General features: G+C 66.3%; 1 protein-coding gene across 4 annotated transcripts; it reads right to left on the minus strand.

Moving 5' to 3' along the window:
* Window positions 1-144: 144 nt before the first annotated feature.
* Window positions 145-19,102, minus strand: PEAR1 (platelet endothelial aggregation receptor 1). 4 transcript variants are annotated; one of them, XM_045086706.1, is made up of 24 exons: window positions 19,021-19,082; window positions 18,534-18,710; window positions 11,904-12,008; window positions 10,384-10,527; window positions 9,623-9,727; window positions 9,208-9,308; window positions 8,439-8,531; window positions 7,943-8,186; window positions 7,162-7,279; window positions 6,866-7,002; window positions 6,582-6,794; window positions 6,141-6,315; window positions 5,932-6,052; window positions 5,092-5,255; window positions 4,896-4,998; window positions 4,613-4,759; window positions 4,304-4,429; window positions 3,351-3,479; window positions 3,132-3,260; window positions 2,765-2,977; window positions 2,453-2,541; window positions 2,233-2,341; window positions 1,696-1,944; window positions 145-1,312 (listed from the first exon to the last, which is right to left on the minus strand). In XM_045086706.1, the coding sequence occupies exons 4-24, from the start codon at window positions 10,482-10,484 to the stop codon at window positions 1,161-1,163; spliced, it is 3,018 nt and encodes a 1,005-aa protein (XP_044942641.1). In that variant the 5' UTR covers window positions 10,485-10,527; window positions 11,904-12,008; window positions 18,534-18,710; window positions 19,021-19,082; the 3' UTR covers window positions 145-1,160. The 4 variants fall into 4 exon arrangements, with proteins under 4 accessions (XP_044942641.1, XP_044942640.1, XP_044942644.1 ...); XM_045086705.1 differs by lacking the exon at window positions 18,534-18,710 and having other exon boundaries at window positions 19,021-19,102; XM_045086709.1 differs by lacking the exon at window positions 18,534-18,710 and having other exon boundaries at window positions 2,233-2,308; window positions 19,021-19,067.
* Window positions 19,103-20,014: the final 912 nt, after the last annotated feature.

The following is a 20,014-nucleotide window of genomic DNA, read 5'->3' on the forward strand; positions in this document are numbered from 1 at the left end:
GCCCCCAGGGTCACTCCCAGCGCCGGCCCGCCCTGCAGACAGGCCGCTCCTCGGAAGCCGGGCCTGTGTGCTCCCGGCCCGCGGCTGGCCCGCACCTGGGCACCTACGAGCGCTTATCCCGGCACTTTCCGCTCACTCAGCCTCTCCGCCTTTGGGGGAACATTTATTGAGTGTCTGCTGTGTGCCAAGGGGAACCAATGTTGGGCACAATACATGATTCCTGCCTTCAGGGAACCCACCGCCTGGTGGGGGAGGCAGAGATGAATCCAACCATCCCATAAAGAAACCACACATCCCGGAGAGAGCTGGTACTGAAGGCCTCCAGGCGCCGGAGAAGGCGCCCAGCTGTAGTCCGTGCAGTGCGAGAGGCGCTTCGGTAGGACAGTATGTGAAGGACGAGCAGCAGTGAGCAGGTGAGAGGGGAAGAGACGAGGGCGCATGTGCCAAGTCCCTGTGGTAGGAAGAAGTGTGGCTCGTAGGACCTGGGGTCCAGGGTGACTGGAACAGAGTGACTGTGAACACAGTTCCAGGTGAGGCTGAAGAGACCGGCCAGGCCAGCAAAGCCTTGGACAGTTCTGACTCGTCTGAGAGCCATGGGGCACCCATGAAGATGTTCAGACCGAGATCCCCTCACCACCTGGCATTCTGAGCAGTTGCTTGGAGCAGGTACCCAGCGATGGATGCAGGCAGGACCGTCGGGCTGTTGCTAGAGTTGACGGGTTTGGCCTCTCGACGTCACAGAACAGGCTGTGTGCCTAGAACCCTCTGAAGCCACACACACACGCGCGCGCGCGCACACACACACACAGCCCAGGCTGGGAGTGCACAGGCAAGGAACCCCGTATACATTTTCAACATTAGTCTGAAATCAAACTTCTAGCAACATTGATCCCACCTGTTTACACACAAGAGCCCCAGGGCCTTGGGGAGCCACAGGTTGGAGCACGGACAACAGGGAATGTGGGCTTTCTGCTGACCGGGGTCCCCCAGGCTGGAAGCTGGGAGCCAGGCCCTGTCCTCTCCACGTTCAGTTCCTCTAGCAATCGGCAAGTTCCCGGTCTGTCGGTCCTCTCCCTGCTCCTGGCAGGGTACATCCAGCAGGCTCTGTCTCCAACCTCAGCAGGGGAGTCCCTATGTGGGTCCCTGCATGCCACGACTCCTCAGCGGTCCTGGCGCCGGAGCGGGGGTGATGGGGGGTGCCGAACTGGAGGCAAGTCGTAATGCCCGGGGATGTGGCTGTTCTTTGGTGAGTCGTAGTGGCCAGGGGGCAGGCCCGGAGGCAGTGGGGGCTGGGAGCCCACAGAGTCTCGGTCTGGGGACAGAGAGGGGACAGGATGGGGGACAGCTTTTCCCTCCTCACACCTCTCCTCCTAGTGCCAGCCAGGGACGCCACCCTGACCTCACAGGGTGAGGACACTTTGTCACCAACCTCATTCCCCTCTTTCCTGGGTACCGACTGCTCAAGTCAGGTGCTGTTGGACCATTTCAAACCCTCAGGGACGCTGCTCACGGGCTCTGAGAGGCCAGCTGATGTCCCAAACCTCCTGCCTGGTGCGAGCCCAGGTTGGAGCCCAGAGCCCAAGCTCTTGCTGCCACGCCGTGTTCCCGCTGCTATCTCCCTCTAACCCTTCCTTCCCCCCCCCCCGTCCTGGCCACCACCAGCCCCCCTGCCCCAACGGGGAAAGGGGTGCTCACCATAGGTCAGAGGGCTGGGCTCTTCATAGGTGCCACTATCTCTCTGTGGCTGGGGGTGCCGCCGGCGCTGGCTGTCCCAGACCGGAGCTGGCTGCCTGGGGGGGGACCCTGCAGGAGGGCCTTTCATCTCCACATAGCTGCTCTCCCGGGGGCTCCCGAGGAGGCTGGGCAGGTCCCGGATGGTGGCATAGGGGTTCTCGTTACTCAGGGAAGCCACACTGGCCCCCAGCCCCTCTTCAGAGATGGGCCCTAAGGGGAGAGGAAGGAAGTCAGGCTCCGTGGGGGCCCGGGCTCCTAGCCCCCAGCTCAGCCTGCCCCCTCACCCCTGTGCCCACGCCTTTGCCAGAGAACAGGACTGGGCCACCAGAGCTGCTGGAGCTGGGGCTAGAGCTTCGGTGCAGGCAGCCAATACCGGAGGGGCAGGAAGAGGTGGGGTCCCTGAGCACACAGGCACCCCCCTCCTCTGGAACCGCTCCCACGAGCCCCCGGCTCTGACTCGCCCACCCGCACCAGAGGCCTCAGCCTCCAGGCTCTTACCCGGCTCCAGAGGCCCTGGCCGGGGCTCACGGCGATGCTTCCAGTCCGCGGGTAGGGTGCTGTGGTTATCCAGGCCCTGGAAACCAGCGAACGGCTGACTGCCCGGAACCTAAGGCGGGGAGGGCATGGAGTAGGGAGCCTAGCAGGCCAGGATGGAGCTTTCCAGAGACCCGGGTCTGGGCCCGCCCCTCAGCAGGGCCCCCACGCCCCCAGCACTGACCTTGTTAGGGGGCAGGGGGTTTGGGGAGCACTGTGACAGGGTGTGGTAGCTGGGGTTGGAGTAGTAGTGGCTGTAGCTCGGGGGGACATCTGCACAAACAGACAAAGGCGCGTGGTGACCCGGCTGGCCCGAGAGAGGCCCCAGGCCCGGGACAGCGGCTGGGCCGGGCGGCAGCAGGTCAGCGGCCGGCCTCTCTGACCCCTCCTCTCCCCTCTGACGCAGATGGCGCCCTCCCCATCTTCCGGTCCGGGAAGGGGGGAGGGACAAGGGAGCCCTGCCCCCCGCCCCGTCCCAGCCCCCAGGCCAGCTCACCTGGCATGACGTACTCGGAGCTGTCCAGGTGCCCCCCGCTGTAGGCCACCACCAGGTGCCGGTGCTCCTTGCCCTTCTGCCAGTGGCGGTAGCCAACAAAGAGCACCAGCAGGGCCACCACCAGGGAGCCCAGCACTGCGATGCCGATGACCGCCCCCAGCGAGTTGTAGGCCACAGGAGAGGTAGGCATCATGGTGAAGGGCTCCTGGTTTCCTAGGGGCACGGGGTGGCCACTCAGCCTGGTGTCTTGGGTCTACTCTGGTGCGCAGGGCACGGGCACGGGAGAGGCCCCAGTAGGGATGCTGGGAGCACCAGGGGTCTGGGTCCTGGTGCCCTGGGGACAAGGGGGCCCTGGAGAAGAACTCACCAATCCTGCAGGGGGCACCGCTGTCCTCTGGGGGACACACACAGGCCCCCGTGACGGGGTGGCACCTCTCTCCTGGACCGCACTGGCATGGCTGGGAGCAGTTGGCTCCGAACGTCCCGGGAGAGCAGCCTGGTAGGGAGGCAGGTGTGGTGAGGGGCCAAAGCGGCAGTCTCCTCCCTGGGCTGGGGGGCAGGGCACGAGTTCCCCTTCCGTGGGTACCTTCCAAGCAGAGGCGTCCTGTCCAGCCTGGGGGGCAGAAACAGCTCCCATCCTGGGGGTGGCAGGTGCCCCCATGGCCACACTGGCAGGACTGGGCACAGTCAGCTCCCCAGTGTCCTAGAGGGCATGCTGCAGGGGACAAGTGGCTGTCTGCCGGGGCAGGGCCAGCCCCCCCTGGACGGACACTCAGCCCCCAGCCTCACTGAATCTGCTCGGCCTTGGTCTCCTGGGGACACCAAGGTTTGGAACCACAGCTGCCATGGGTGACCCGTGGGTGCTTATCAAGAGCCCACCTGCCCACTCGAACCTGCGTTTGGTTCTCTAACAGCCATTTCAAAATGGGGTACCCAGGGCCGGACAAGCGACGGGCCTGTTACTCCCCCGCACTCAGCTCTGATTCTTTTTTCTCTTTAGCCTAAGATGGAAGTAAGTGTCCGTACTCTTTAAGTCACGGTTTCTGTGCACCTGACACTAGCGACCAACGTAACAGCAGCCCGCCCGGAACTCTACGGGGACGCCGCCCTCCGTCGCCTCGCCGAGCCCCCGAGCCCGCACTCAGCCTCTCTGGTCACCGCTTCTCACTTCCTTCCAACACCTGCCGTACTTGGGGCTCTGGGCTCATCTGTTCCATAATGTTATTTATGCATTTTTGTGGGGAAGAAGCCACTTATAAATAGATATAAATTGAAAAACGCAGAAGCAAAAAGAAAAACCTGTGAAACCAAGCTCAGGGCTCCCTCACCCACCGCCGGCCCCTGGGCCCAGACCAACAGCGCCCTTCCCAGGCCACCCTGCAGAGGGAAGTCCCAAGCTGCACCCTGGGGCACCTGGGCCATACTAGAGTGTCTGTCTGTTTTATATAAACCATGGACCCCAAGTGGGCCCGGAAGCCTCCAGTCCTCAGCCCAGTGCTCAGCACGCACACGCACTCTCACACACAAGCCGCCACCTACGCTGGGAGCAATTGGGGCCTGTCCAGCCGGCCAGGCAGTAGCAGGTCCCGTCCGAGGGGTGGCAGGAGGAGTGGTTGGCACACTTGCAGGGCACACAGCGTTTGCCATAGCGGCCAGGCTGGCAGGCTGGGGGGAAAGGGCCGGTGATGACTGGGGGCAGGGACCACCCCTGGGTCAGCCCGGGACCCCACCAGCGCCCTCCCTTCTCTACATTGTGGAAGACGCCCAGAGAGCAGTGGGGGGCTTCTGGCATCAGACATCGCCCTGCACCCTCCTGCTGGTGAGGGAGGGTGGGAGCGGGAGCCTCACACTTCTGGCAGGAGGGCCCTCGGAATCCAGGGGCGCACACGCAATTGCCGTTCTCCGGGAGGCAGGTACCCCCGTTCTTGCAGGTGCAGCTCTTACTGCAGTCGGCTCCCCAGAGGCCGTCAGGGCAGGGCAGGTGGCAGCGGGCCCCTGTGGGAGAGAAAGGTATGGCGAGCCTGGCCAGCCCCCCCCCACTCACATCCACAGGGGCTCTGATGGACATACTCCCTGTGGGCTCCATCCCCCAGCTCTGGGGGACTTGGGGCCAGGACACCTCAGTGCTCACCCGTCCAGCCGGCCTGGCACTGGCAGTGTCCATGAACAGGGTCGCAGCCATCAGAGTGGTCACAGTCACAGCGGCTGGCACAGCCTTTGCCAAACTGCCCCTTCTTGGAGAGGGAGTGGAGGGTGGGGCAGGCCAGTCAGCCCGGAGTTTGCTGTGACCTGCCCGCCCGCGGGCAGACGGGCTGTTGAGCACTTACCGGGCAGGGGAGCTGGCAGTGCACTCCGTGCCACCCAGGGGTGCAGGTGCAGGCTCCGGTTCGGGGGCTGCAAGCTGCCTCGTGGGCACACTGGCAGCTGGCGTTGCAACCGAAGCCCCAGGTTCCAGGCGAGCAGGGCACGGAGCAGTTACCACGCTGCCAACCTGGAAGAGGGGCCCCACAGAGAGGCATGGGGATCCAGCTCCACCCCCCACCAAGCAGGCAAGGCAGGAGCTGTGCCCCGCTCTGGGCTGGGAGCTGAGAGTGGGCGTGGGGGTGCTCGAGGCCCAGGCGGGAGGCAAGCGTGTGCACCGGTAACACGCTGGGTGGCTGCTGGTGGTCCACCAATCCCTTCTGGGGCCTGCAGAATGGGGGGCAGGGGGGCTTGGCAGCAAACCCCACACCAGGTACCTAAATGAGTAATGCAGATCACCTGTAAGACTACAGGGAGGAGTGGGGACTGGAGCCCAGAGGCGGGTTGCACATCACCGAGAGCCACCCAAACACAACTCAAGCCGTGTCAGAACGCAGCCTAAAGGTTGCCAACCGGCCCCCCGCGTGGATCTCAGAAGCCCTTCCAGGCCCTCCCAACTTGTGGCTCTTGATGACTGAGGGCGAGGGATGCTCGCCCAAGAGGTGCCTTCTGGCCTGGACCTTTCAGTGCAAGTAGGATTTTTGTGGTTGAAAAAAAGCAAAGTGGATTTTCCAGGAAGGAAGTGGCCTGGCGACTTTCCCACCGTCCAGCGGCGGCCCGGGGACCCCGCCCCTGCGCTCGGGCCCGCCTTCTTGCCCGTGGCCCCGCCCCCGACCCGCCCCTCCCCGGAGACCCGGCCCCCTCACCCTCCTTGCACACGCAGGCGCCGTCCACCGGCGAGCAGGCGATGGCGTTGTCGCAGGAGCAGCGCGCGCTGCAGTCGACTCCATAGGTGTCGGGGGGGCAGAGGCTGGCGCAGTGCGGGCCCTGAAAGCGGGGGCGCGGGGGCCGGTGAGGGGGCGGCCCGGCCCCTCCGCTGCCCCCTCCTCCGGGTCCTCCCCGCGCCACGCCTCACCGTGTAGCCGGGCGCACAGCGGCACCGGCCGCTGTCGGGCTGGCACACGCCGCCGTGGAGGCAGAGGCAGTGCTCCTGGCAGCCGGGCCCGTGCGTGTCCTGCGGGCAGCTCTCGTTGCAGTGCAGGCCGGCCCAGCCCGGCAGGCACGAGCACTCCCCGCTCATCGGGTGGCAGCTGCGGCGGGAGCGGGCGGCGCTGTCTGACGGGGTCCGCGCGCGCCTCCCGCGCCTCCCCGGGCTCCCCAGGCTCCCGGGCTCCTCGGCGCGGCGGGCGCCGGGCTTCGCCGACCCGGGGGACCGTTCCGAGCGCGCCCCGACTACCGAGGCCCCTCCCTCTCCCTTCTGTGACATCTGTCCCGCCCTCGGGTCGGGCTCCCGGGCTTCAGCGCCCAGGGCCTCTCCCATTGGCGTCCTGCCCCTGAGCGCGCTCCGGCGCCACACCTGAGGCTGTGCTCTGGGTCGCAGGTGCAGGGCTCCTGGCAGCTGAGGCCGTAGAGGCCGTCGGGGCAGAGGCGCTCGGCGCAGCGGTCCCCAGTGAAGCCGTGTTCGCACAGACACGCACCGTTGGCCGGGAAGCAGCGCGCGCCCTGGGCGCAGTCGCACGTCTCTGCACAGTCCTGGCCGAAGCGGCCCACGGGGCACTCCTCACGGCACCTGGGGGCCTGCCCAGTGAGTCTGAGGGCACGCACCCTCCCCCCTCTCCCGCCCCCACCAAAGCCACTCACCGATCCCCCGTGTAGCCTGGGGCGCAGCGACACTGGCCAGTGAATCGGTCGCAGAGACCACCATTGTGACAGTGGCACTCTTGGGAGCAGTTGGGTCCATGGAAGCCCTCTGGGCAGGGCAGGGAGCAGATGGTGCCCTGGAGAGGTGGAACATGGACAGCCCCTCCCCGTGGGCATTGGACCCCTTGATACCCCCACCCCTCAACACCCTGCAGGGTCACAGAGCCCACCCCCTTCACACACCCCCTCCTCCCGCCCTGCGGAGAAGCTCCCCGTGCAGGCCACCCCCTTCCTACCATCCAACCAGGTGGGCAGCTGCAGGAGCCCTGGGAGGCCTGGTAGACACCCCCGTTGTGGCAAGGTTGGGTTCTGGGGCAGAAGCCAGCGGGGCCCGGGAGACAGGACATCTCACAGCTGCTGGGCAAAGCAGTGAGGTCAGGGCGGGCACAAGCAGCACGGGCCTCCCCTTTGCCCCCTGCCCCGTGCTTCCCGGGGGAGCAAATCCTGACCTCAGAGCTCAGTGTGGCAGCCAGCCTGCGGGTGTCGTGCCCCCCACTCCCCTCCCCCCACTTTCCCCACCCCCACCCCGGAGGAGTCAGAAAGCAAAGGTTTCCAGGACCAGAAATGGCAGGGACAGCCAGCACCACCAGAAGGGGTAGGGCAAGCAGCCTGCGCTGCCAGTCCCCTCCAGACACATCTGCCTGCCCTGGTTTCTCTGCCCCAGAGGGCTCCGCGCTGGAGCTGCTCCATGAGGCCCCATGCATCCCCACCCGGCCTGCACCTCCTCGCGACAGGCTTCTCTGGGACCGTGTCAGCCCCACTTGGGGACACCTGCTCACACACGCAGGCTCTGTCATCCGCACAGAGAGCCTCCCAGCTGGAGGACCCTGCTGTCGCCTTACAAGGAGGGAACAGCTCACAGAGACTCAACGATGGGCTCAAGCTCGCTCAACGGGTCGGTGGCAGAGCTGGGACAAGGACCTTGGCCTCTCCATTCTGTCCCACTGGGGGTCCAGCCCGTCTCCTCAATCTGCATATAGGCCCAGGTGGTCCTGTGCCCACCACCCCGTTGTGCACCTGGGCCCCTTCCTCTCCGGGGGGCAGAAGCAGGCTCCGGTCCGGGGGTCACAGGGCGCTCCGTGGCACCTGCAGCGTAACCTGCAGGTGGGGCCGTACTGGCCGGGGGGGCAGGGCTGGAGGCAACGTGGGGGCTGCAGGCCCAAGGGGCAGAAGCAGGCTCCGCTCTTGGGGTCGCAGGAGCTGCTGTTCCCGCAGTGGCAGGGCTCGTCACACTGAGGTCCCCACACGCCTGGGGCACAGGCTGCAGGATGAGGAGGGCAGAAGGGGGTCACCAGGGGTCTCCCCCTCCCTAGCCTCCATGAGTCCAAGCCCACTCCCCAAACCCATGCCCTGTGCCCCACTTCGGAAAAGGCAGCTGGCTGCTCTGAGGCTCTTGGAGTGTTGGGGTGCTAAACCCCTGTGAGCGGTAGAGAAGGTGCGGCCGGCCCTCCCCCCCAGCCCCCCAGCTCCCCAGCCCCTCAGCTCCCCAGCCCCCCAGCCCCCCAGCACTCACCGCTGGAGCAGTCGTCGCCCCGCCAGCCCTGCTCACACTGGCACCGGCCGGGAGCCACACAGCGGCCGTGGACGCACTCCTGGGCACAGAGCGCTGGGGCAGAGACCGAGGGAGTGAGAACCGCTTCCTCTGCCCCCACCAGCCTCTCCCCCTCGGAAACCGGACCCTGGGGGCCTGACCCTCCCAGAGCAGCACCTCGGCCTGGAAGAAGTGGCCACAGAAGACAGGGCCAGCAAGTCAGGCCAGAACTTGACAGAAGCTCAGAGTCCAGGCTCCCCAGCCCCTTTCGGTGACATTGTCCAAGCACCATGGTTGGGAAAGAAAGGGGACCCTCAGGAGGGAACCAGACTTGACGGCTATGTGGACATCAGTGGGTGGGGGCGGGGCAGGCTGGGCAGGAGTCGACAGTGACAGTGACCGTGACAGTGACGGTGACGGTGACTGATGGAGGGGAGAGAGGCAAAGCAGGCTCCCGCCGGGAGCCCGTGGGGTGTGGCGGCCCACTCTGGGCTGCGTGGTGGCGCCAGGCAGGTGAGCCTAGTGGAAGACACACAGCAACAGAGGCAGGAACGGGGCGAGACAGACTCGGAGCAACAGAGGGACACAGGCAGCCCTGAGACAGACAGACAGACAGAGACAGATGCTCCAACACATGGAGAGGAGGGGAGGGAGAAACATGGGGGCAGCTAGGACAGAGGTGGCTAGTGGCCGCTGCTGGGGGGGACAAGCCCGGAGGCAGCAGGGAAGCACAAGGGAAGGACAGACTCACGGACACAGGTGTCCCCGCTCTCATAGAAGCCTTGGCAACAGCGCAGGCGTTTCCGGTGCTCCGTCCTCACCACCTGGCGGTACACCGGCCTGTAGACGACCCTAGGGGACCCCGAAGGTGGCCCTCAGCGCTCCCCGCTGACACTAGACAAGCACTGTGCGACCCTGGGAGGCCCCTGCTCCCGTAGAGCAGGAGCATTCCCTCACTGACCCCCCCACGCACACTTGCGCACACGCACACACGCGCACAGGTGCACACATGCCCACACGAGCCCCCCCACTCCCTTTCAGTGAGGCCAGACGCTTCCTTGGCTCCCCCAAGTGTCCAAGAAGAGAAGGAGGGTATGGAGAGCCTGGCCGCTGAGCCAGCGCTGAGCCCACGGCGGGTGGGGGGGCAGGCAACCGCGGGCACTCACGTGGGCTGGGGGCAGGCGTGGGGGCTCTCCCAGGGCCGGTCACAGGGCTCTGAGGGGAGCAGGCTGAAGGGGCGGGAGTGGGACTCCTTGGTGATGGTGGTGAAGCTGCAGGACAGGGGTGGGGTCAGGGGTCAGGGCGGGGGAGGCCTCGCGCTGCCGCAGGGCCCTCAGGAAGCAGGGGTGTGAGGGCTTGGCCATGCTGGGGAAGGTGGGTTTGCTCCCCCAAGCCTAGGAGGAACCCCTGTCCTGGCCCCCTCCCCCTGAAGGGGTCTTCCCGGAATCGGAGTATTTCTGGGACCCCCTCATCATTGCTCTCTCCTCAGCCTACAGCACCAGAGCGTTCCAGTCCCCCCCCCCGCCTCCTCCCTGCATGGCAGGAGCTGGAATTGACTCCTGGGCCCAGCGGACGGAGATGGGCTGAAACACTTCTGGCCAAGCCCTGACCTGGGCCTTGCTCCCCAACCCTGTGCCCTTTGCTCCCCCTGGACCCGCGGCCCTATTTGCTCCACAGGGAATGGCTCCCACCTGCACTGTGTCCTGCAGCCGGCTTCCCGGGGGACCAGGGGGTGGGGACAGGAAAGGACAGGTCAGAAGTAGCCCCGGCAGGGGAGCAGAAAGAGCAGGGACAGGACCAGGCGGCGTGGGAGGGAGGACTAGGGAGGCCTGGGGGGGTGCTGGGGAGAGGCAGGGAGGCGGGGAAGGAGAGGGAGAGGAGACCCCGGAGGCGGGGGGCAGCCGGGGAAGCCACAGGGGACCCTCACCTTTCCCAGAAGCTGCAGGTGTTGGGGTCACTGGGGCTGAGGGCTCCAGCCAGCCCCAGGCCCAGGGTCAGGAGTTGCAGGGGGCACAGAGGTGGTAACATCGCCAAGGCCAGGCTCTGGGGCAGGCGACGGACAACTGAGAATCTGCAGGGACCAAAAGGTGGGAGAAGACACGAGGCTCTCGCCTCTTGCCCCCGAGCCCCCTGCCCGGGGGGGTGGGCTCTGCTCCCCAAGGTCACATCCCTGCCCAGGCGGCTGTTACCTCTGCCTGGCCGTGCTCCCTCCTTTCTTTGCCTGAGTCCTCACGTCTGCCCGTCTCCCCCAAGTGACACCTGTCCTCCCAGCACCATTCACTGAGCCCCGGCCCAGGGCCCCCAGAGGCAGGGCTCCTGCCCAGATCCCAGAGCCCCTCCAGGCCCTGCCCAGGGCACCCGGACTCCGGTACAGAGTGGGAAGCTGGAGCCAATGGGAAGTCGTGCGGGAAGCCCACAGGGGCTGGGGCCCCGCTGGAGAAATAATCCCCGGTCCCGGCAGCCCATCGTGGAATCAGCCACAGGAGGGGACCTTCCTGTCACTGCACACCAGCAGGTGGGGCCAAATCCCTCTGATGCAGCTGGGGGCCTGCGGAGTAGGGCCTGTCCGATGACTTCGAAGGAGGCCACTCCCATCCACGGTGTTGGGCGCAGTTCCACGGGCTCCAGGGAGCCCACGGTGCCCGGTCACAGAGGACACATTAGGAGCCTGAAATCCAGCTTGCTCCGGGGGATTCCTGACCCCAGGAACACCACCAAACACCACAGGCCAGGGAGAACCCCATCCCCACCCCGCCAGAGGCCCCATAGGCCGGCAGGTCCCACAGCTATGGCCCCCCAGCCGGCCTCAGATGGAAGTGGTCCCCAGGTCGCTCTGGCCTCCCCCTCAGCCATCTGGAAGCGGCTCCTCTCTTCTCCTCCGCTCTGGCCTCGCCCGATGGGTGGGGAGCAGGTCGGGACCTCAGCTGGGTCCGCTCTGGCTCCCTCGCGCAGGAGGGGCTGAGCTCCTGCCTGCCCACCCTCGAAGCCGGAGTCAGATTGTGTTCCGTGTTCCTAAAACTCGTCCGGGCTCCCTGCTCCCCGCCTCCCCGAGGCACCCACATCTGCTTACAATTTTCCCGGGAAGGTCGTGGTTGCTGGCCCCTTCCCCACCCCCCACCCCCCACCCCCGGAGTATCTCCGGAATTCTGGAATGCCTGCTCCCTGGCCCCGCCCGCGCCCCCCACCCACACACTCCCAGGGTCCCCGCAGCCCAGAGACGCACCAGACCTCGCCCCACGTCCCCCTGTGCGGCGGCCCCAGAGATGCCCCCCCCCCCCCCCCGTCTCCCACCACCTCCCAGCTGCTGGCCCAGGGGCTGTCCCCACTGAGGATGACGGGTGTCCCTGTCACAGCTCCCCCAGGGCACGTGTCCCCCCACCCCCACCCCCACCCCCCGCTGGCCTTCCTGGTGCTTCTCCCTCCACCCTTAGGCCTCAGGGCGCTCACCAGCTCTCTAGGGCATCCTGCGGCCTGAGAGGCTCAGAGAAGCAGGGGCAGGGCCTGGGGGACCTGGCAGTGTCCTGGGGGATCCCAGCGCTCAGGATGCGGAGCCTGAAAACAGGAAACAGAGACGGGTTCCAGCAGGGAGCGGGGTCACGGGCTCCCTCCTCCCCACACCCTGAACTCAGAGGGAGGGATGTAGGGGGCTGGGCCAGGGGCTGGTCTCCCGAGCTGGGCACCCAAGCCACCTCTGAAGGGGAGAGGGGGAGACTCAGCCTGTCCTCAGAGAGCCAGGCCACACGAGGGTCTGTCCCAGGGCAACCCCTCCTCCCCTCCCGAACAGACCTGGCCGCTTCTGCCTGCGCCCCCAGCGAGCCCCTCCACAACTGCCCTGCAAGGGCTGCCTTCCCAGGTCCAGGGCCTGCCTCCAGGATCCGTGGTGCCGGCTTTCAGTTGACTGTCCCCGTGGGGCCTCCCGTGGCTGAGCCGCTGCGGGATCCTGAGCCTCCACACAGCTCCCTCCCCTACCCTGTTGTCACAGCACCCTCTGCCTGGGCCCCCAGCTGTCCTTGGACTGGGGCTCGGTCTGAAGGGATCCAGATTTCCCGCCACCCAGCAACCCCTCTCCTGGACCCCTGTCCCCGGAGTGCCAAGCTGGGGGGGCACATGCCCCACAACAGGAAGGACCTGAGGCAGAGCAAGGGGCCCTCACGGTAGCCCCTCCTGCCAGTCACCACCTCGAAATCCAAGGTCGAGAGGAAATGGTTCACCTGGGGGCTTTAGGAGGTGGGCAGGGGACAATGAGGAGGGCTCGACCCCCCCATCCCCCGCCCATCCAGGGTTCACCTTGATAATGGCTGATGGGGGGCTGGAGGCCTGGGAAGATTTTGTTTTCTCAAAGGGCCTCAGGCTCCCAGAAGGCACCAGGGTCCCAGTGGGTCAGGAGCAGGCCTGACAGTGGGGTTGGTGCAACCAGTGGGTGGTCCGCAGAGAGGGGTGAGGTGGGAGGGGAAGGGGCAGGGGCAGTGTTTGGCCTGACCAACCTCAGCCCAAAGAAATGGGGATCCCAGGCCAGACGAGGAGCCCAGAGCCCCAGCCTGGCCCCACAGCTTATCTCTGAGACTTCGTCTGGGCCCATCCCAACACCCCCAGACCCACAAGCGCCGGGGCCACCTCTCCAGGGTTTTAAATCAGACAGCGCTGGCTCCTGTCCTGCCCTCACGGAGGGCGCCCCAGTCCCCCTCACTGTGGGCTCCTGGAGGCCCAGGCCTCGTGTACTGTGTGGAGAAAGGTAGGGAGCCGCCCCGCGTCTCAGGTGCGGTGGGACTCAGTCTCCCCTATGGGAGGCCGCGCTGTTCACAGGTGAGGGCATGGGCAGGAGTAAGTGCTCAGCCCAGGCCACACAGCGGGTGGGATCCAAACCCAGCCTCCGGCAGGCGCTCCCAGTGCTTCCCATCAATCCAGCCCAGAAGGGGAATCCCAGGGGCTTTGCATCCCTTTGTAAAAGTCTCAGTTATGCGGAGGGAGAGATGCCGAGGGGGCGGGGGCGGACGGGAGGAGGGGGGCTGCCGGGACGCACCAGAGCCGTGGGAACGGGATGCGCTCCCAGTCCGGAACCAGCGGAGCTTCTCTCCTCCACCTCCAGACACGAAGCAGCCGCCCCCACCGCTGGGCCCCAAGCGCCCCCAGGCCCGAGCGTGGCCTCCCCCAGCCATGCCCCAGCGGGCCTCCAGGCCCACACGCAGCCCAGCCCCGGCCCTCCTTCTGCTCAGGCGGATTCCTTGGGGGGGGGGGAGCCCCTGTCCTCCCGCTGCCCCAGCCCCCTTGGGAGGAGGGAAAGGAGTCTGGGTCTTGGGGGGGGCAGCGCTCCTGCCGGACAGGAGAGTGACCGTGTCTATAGGAGGCCGAGAACGGGAGGACCTCCCCCTGCCCAGCCCCCCTCCCCAACTCTTCTCCAGGAGGGGGTCAACAGAGGTCAGCAGCCTGTGAGCTGGGCGCAGCAGAGCTGTCCCTCAGATCAAGATGGGAATTGACAGATGAAGGGCTTTGAGACCCCCCACGTGCTGGATTCACACTCACCGTCGCCCCCCCTCCCCCTCCCCCTGCCCTTGGCACTGTCATACCATTTGGGTATCAATTCCAAGAAAAGCTGTTTCTTGTTTTTTTCTGAAGAACCCCCGGGATGATCCGGGAATGGGGCCTTAGCTGCTGACACAGAGAAGGGAAGTGGGGGTGGGAGGGGGCCCAGCCCCCCACAAAACCTGATCCCTCAGAAGAACAATGGGCTGCCCGCCAGGTAGGCCTTCAAGCCAAAGGCCGGGGCTGAGACAGGACGCCTGGCTACAGCGGACCCAGCTCCCAGCCTGACCCCCACCCCTGGTGCCCCAGCCCCCTCCCCTCTCTGTCTCTCTGCCCCCTCCTGTCCCGTCACAGAGTCCAGAGATCACAGTACTTACAGCCTGGCTGTAAGCACTTACAAGCTGTGTGACCTCATGGAGGCCCATGAGCCTCCATTCCCTCATCTGTGCAATGGGACAGCGGCCCCCACACCTCGCGGGGTACGGTGGGGGTAGGAACCATTAGTGCCGGTAAGTCCCCTGGAGCAGAGCCGCAGCCCAGAAGCCGCTCCGCGGACATGTGCGGGCACAGGGACAGAAGAACCCCACCCCCGCCCAGGTTCTAGGCTCTCAGCCTCTTCTTTCTGTTTTCGTTTTGCTTCTCATCAAAGTCTCCCTGCTGGGGCGCCTGGGTGGCTCACTGGGTTAAAGCCTCTGACTTGGCTCGGGTCATGGTCCCAGGGTCCTGGGATGGAGCCCCTCATCGGGCTCTCTGCTCAGCAGGGAGCCTGCTTCCTCCTCTCTCTGCCTGGCTCTCTGCCTACTTGTGATCTCTGTCAAATAAATAAAATATTAAAAAAAAAAAAAAGTCTCCCTGCTTTGGGGCAACTAGGAGGCTCAGTCAGGGAGCACCCGACTGGGCTCAGGTCATGATCTTAGGGTCCTGAGATGGAGCCCCACGTCAGGTTCACGCTCAGTGCAGAGTTGGCCTCGGTCTCCTTCTCTCTCTTCCTGTGCCCCGCTTCTCTCTCAAATAAACAATAGTCTTTAAAAAAAAAAAAAAAAAAAAAAAAACCTCTCTGCTTTCTGCCTTTTTCATCTTCCTCCATCAGTTTCTTGGTCTGTGTCTTTCTGCCTCTCTCCTTCCTTTCCAACTGAGCCCCCCAGGGGCTCCTCTCCTTCCTTTCCTCCAGGTTGCCAGGCACAGCACAGTTGTGCAGTGTGTTCACTGCACAAGGGAAGCCACCCTCAGGCGTGCTGCATTAGTTCACCAAGCCATGTGTCTTAGCCTAGGCACGGGGACCTGGCCCCGGATTGACCTGCCTTGTCCGTCTGTTTCTCTGTGCTTTTTTCCAAGCCTGTCTTGGCCATGGAGACAGGATCACCTAGTCCTCCTCACCCAGCAGTGAGACCCCAGTCTGCCCCCTCAGGGCTCAGCATCCGCGTGTGTGCGCAAGCGCAGAACCCCGCCTACACCCAGCCAGGCCGCCAGCACTCCAGGCTTGTCTGCCGGATGGAGGGGCAGGAAGCCTGTGTGCTCCCAGAGGCTGGCCGGGAAGGGGGCAGGGGTGAGGGGCCGGCCTTGTGTTCTCTGTGGCTCAGGAAACAGAAGCTAGAGGGTCCTCAGCCGGACCTGTTTACTCATCAGGAAACAGGGAAACCTGGGGATTCTGATTCACCGAATGTCTATCGCGTGCCTCCCAGAGGCCAGTGCCAACGCCAGGCCAGGCCCTGCCATGGCCACGGCCTACAGGAGCCCTCTGACCGCTGTCCTCAGTCACGGGGAGGCCTCGGGAAAGCGACTTGCCCAGGGCCACCGGGGGGGCCAGCAGCAATGCCAGGATTAGAATCCGCCTCAAGGGCGCCTGGGTGGCTCAGTGGGTTAAGCCGCTGCCTTCGGCTCAGGTCATGATCTCGGGGTCCTGGGATCGAGTCCCGCATAGGGCTCTCTGCTCAGCAGGGGCCTGCTTCCTTCCCTTCCCCTCTCTCTGCCTGCCTCTCTGCCTGCTGTGATCTCTGTCTGTCAAATAAATAAATAAAATCTTAAAAAAAAAAAAAAAAAGAATCCGCCTCAAAGAACAAAGCACTGGGTGGAGGGGAACCCCCAGATACACAGGCCGGGGGGGGTGACTCCCCTTCCAGACCCTCCCGTCCCACTCCCTGGCACCCCCAGATACCCTCAGAAAGCACCACTCCTCTCTGGCCACCGCTCCTGTCTGACGCCCTCTGCGGCTCCTGGGTACCCAGGAACCAGACCGGCTGGCTGGCCATCCCCCTGGGGTGCAAATACTCGCTCCCTCGGCCTGAGCACCAGCCTGCAGGCCCCCTCGGCCCAGACGAGCCCCCCAGTCCCCCCACCCAGGGCAGGCTCCAAACCAGACGGGACCAACACTTCCTCCGAGTCCAGCCAAAGGCTGAGCACCCGTGTCAGTCCTCTGGGGGCATGTGGGGCAGACCCAGGCCAAACCATGAGTCCACAGGCCCCCAGAGGAGGGACCCCGGTGTCCTGTGCGGTCTGAGGCCGGCACTGGGACTGCAGGTTCGTGCTCTGCCTCCCCCCACAGGCTGGGGCGCCCTCTGTCTGTGCCGCTCGGAGGCCACAAGTGAGCTGGGGACTCCCACCGACCACCATGGCTGTGGCACTTTCATTAAGGTTGGCCTTCTCCGTGGGAATGGGGCTCTGTGGGGCCAGGGCGCTTTTCCACCTTCCTTGGCCCTGGCCTTGGCCCTGGCCTTGGCCCTGGCCAGCACAGCCCGCAGGGATGCCTGGCCCCTGGGACGTGCCTTCACCCCGACGGGGCAGTGGCACTGGGCCCTCAAAACCGGAAACAGCTCATAAGGAGCCTCCACCCTTCGGCAGGGAAAGGCGGCTCCAGACCTGCCCTCCTGACCTCAGGCAGGCGTCCTCGGCGGGCCCCCAAGTTCCTAAGCGATGAGAGCACAGTCCGGCATGGCCCTGAGTCACCTGGGGAGGAGGGGCTGGGCCCACCGGCCAGAGCCCTGTCCTGTGCCACGGGCCTCGGGACTGGGCCCCACCCCCTGGCCATCCACACACTCCCATCCAGTCAGAGGGACCGGCCCCTGAGGCCCTATGTGGGGCAGGGGAGGCCCCATGTCCCAGAGCCTCGCACGCACTGGTCCCCTCCGGAGACCTCTGTCTGGGCACCCACGGGAGAGCTGTCCCCAGCCCCCCTGAAGGTGTGCTGCGGCTGGTTTCTGCCCACTCCCCCGCGCTCGGGAGAGTGCACGCTGTCACACTTCAGAAATACCCCAGAGAAGGGACGTCACGAGCCCCAGGTCACACAGCCAGGCCAGGGCAAAGCCGGGATGGGGACTGGGAGGGGGACTGGGGACAGCCCCCGAAGCCTGTGCTCACCCTTCCCATCTCCTCCCGCGGCCTTCCCTCTGCTCTTCCCGCGCCTCTGCCTCCAGCCCTTCTGTTCTTTCTCTCTGTCTCTGCTCTTTGCCTAAGTCCGCCCTTTCTTGCCTCTGGCTCTCGTTCGCGCTGTCACTGTCCGCTCTCCTGTTTCCGTCTCTTTCATCCCCATCTTCGTCCTCTCTCCTTCTTGGTCTCCCCTTCCTTCTGCTGGCGTCTCTAGGCCCGGCCCAGGCATGGCGCCCACACTCCCCCCTGCCGAGCTAGGACGGCGGGGCTCGGGGCTCGGACAGCCAGGCCCTCCAGTGTCCAGGGAGTCTCTTTCTCAGAGTTTCCCAGGCCACTCTGAGGAGATGCTGGGGAGCGCAGTGGTGGAGGCCCTGCCTGACTCTAGCACCCTCCCCAGCAGCTGGTGGGGGACAGGCAGACAGCAGCCCGGCGACCTCTATCTCTGCCTAGAGAGCCAGTTTCCTCTTCTGGGAAAGCCTGATAGGAATGGGGTAGGGGAGGGAAGGAACAGTGGCCAACCCTGGGCTTCACCTCCCGGTGGAGAGAGGGGGCCAGAGAGGTGAGCCTGGCCTCCTCCTGAGCTCCTCCACGAAGGGAAGGTTGCCCCAAGCCCCCGGCCACAGCGGCAAGTAGGCCGGTACCCTTCGGGGTGCTCTGGGAGCGGGAGAGGAGCTGCAGGGGACCGGCCAGGAGAGCCACCCCACACACGCTGCGCTGCCTCACACACGCACACACATGGGCACTAGAGCGTGGACTGGGTGGGCGGGGGTCAGGGAAGAGCCCCCGCCACGCCATGGCCCTGCCCGGCCCAGCTGAGGCCAGGCTGAGAGCTGACCCCTTGCCCAATCCCTCCAGGGGCAGTGGCCTGGCCGAGCCTGGGAACCTCCGGCCGGCACAAGCTGTTCCCATCCCTAGGGACCGGGGTCATAGCCCAGCCCCGGGAGAGGCCGCTGATGAGAAGTCAGGACAGGAGAGTGAGGATCCCGCGTTGAAGGCAGGAGACGGGGTGGGGCTGCGGGGTGGTCTTGTAGCCCCCACCCCGGGCCTCCCGCACCCCAGCCTTGCCACCTCCTATGACCCGGCCAGCCCAAGGCTTTCTGCCCATCCAGATGCGGGAGACCTGTGGCCAACTTCTTGTGCCCCCAACTGGCGAAGCCTCGGGTGCCAGGGAGCGACATCCCAGCAGCGGCTCACCCTCCTGCAGGGTCAAGTCTCCTGTCAGCCGCCCCCACCCCAGCAGTGACAGGAGCCCTGATCAGGCCTGGGCTCCGAGGAGACAAGCTGTCCTTTGGCTGAGCCTGCGGCGACCCCAGGGGCAGGCGCGGTGCTGTGGGCGTCCCCTCTCAGAAAGACCCGCGGGGCACAGAGGACCTACAGCCCGGGAAGGGGCAGAGTGGAGATTCGAACTCCTGCGTGGCCACTCACGCCTCCCCGCAGCCTAGCAGAGGACCTGAAGCCCCGCTCTCCGGCTGCATGCCACCCCCCGCCCCCACAAGTCGCTCCGGGGGGGCTCGGGAAGAGGCCTTTTCTGCATGCCACTAACTTGCTGTCCCCCCAGAGGGCCACCCCAGTGCCCTTGGCCCCTCCGCTGCCCGCACCCTCACGCAGGAGAACTCGCCGTCCGCAGCCCTTCCCCGGGGCAGGGGGGACGCGGGGCGCGCGGGGGCGCACAGTCACTCACCTGCCTTGGACCCGGGCTGTCGCCGGCCTGGGGTGGGGACCGCCGGGCGGCCGGGAGGGGACGTCGGGGCGGCGGGACGGCGGGGAGGCGGGGCGCGCGGCCCGCGGGGCGGGGCGGGGCAGGAAGGGGGCGGGCCCCGCGGGGCAGGAAGTGTGGAGGGGGCGCCGGGGCGGGCGCCCGGGCTGGGGGAGCGCGGGAGGGGGGCTGAGGGCTCCCGGGGAGGGAGATGCCGGGGGAGGGAGGCACTGGGGGGGGCGCTGGGGGCTCCGGGGGGGCCCGGGGCTGGGGGCGCGGGGGGAGCCCGGAGCTGGGGGCGCCGGGGAGGGGCTAGGGACGGCGGGAGGGGGGGAGGTGTTGGGACGGTGGGGGCGCCGCGAGTTGGAGGGAGCGGTGCTGGGGTGGCGGCCTGCCCTGGAGCTAGCGGGGGGCCCCGGACCGGGACCCTCGTGGTTCCCCAGCAGCCGCAGGGCCCCGGCTTGCTCCGCCTCCCGCGCCTCAGCCTTCCGGGCCGCAAAGTGGGCCCGCGCCGGGAGCCAAAGAGCCGGTCTGCGGCGGGCACCTCCCCGGCGGCCCGGCGACCGCGCGACCTGAGGCGGGCCGCGGCCCAGGGTCGCCTCCTCCGCTCCGGCCGGAGGAGCCCGGGGGGCGCGCCGCGACCTGGGCCCGACCTCCGCCGGCGCCACCTGGCGGCCACAGCGCGCTCCCGCGCCGCCCTCTTCGAAGGCCGGGAACACCTTGGTGACCCGGCCGGCTCGCTCGCCCCCTCGCTAGCCCTCGGCGTGGACCGCGTCCGCGAATCCTTAGCGCGAGCTCGGTGCGTCCCAGGAAGAGGCGGCTGTGCCCGCGGCCGCGCAGCGTTCGGGCCGTGGTCTGCGCTCCCGCCCCGGGTTGCACCGCCTGCCCCCCAAAAGCCACCATGGTTCGGAAAGAGCAAGGCCGGACACCCTCGGAGATTTCTCGGATCAGCTTTACTGAGGCATGACTGACAATAAAA

The sequence above is a fragment of the Mustela putorius genome, unplaced genomic scaffold (genome assembly GCF_011764305.1).
Source record: "Mustela putorius furo isolate JIRA1106 unplaced genomic scaffold, ASM1176430v1.1 tig00000997_pilon_pilon_pilon, whole genome shotgun sequence".
Classification (NCBI taxonomy): Eukaryota; Metazoa; Chordata; class Mammalia; order Carnivora; family Mustelidae; genus Mustela; species Mustela putorius.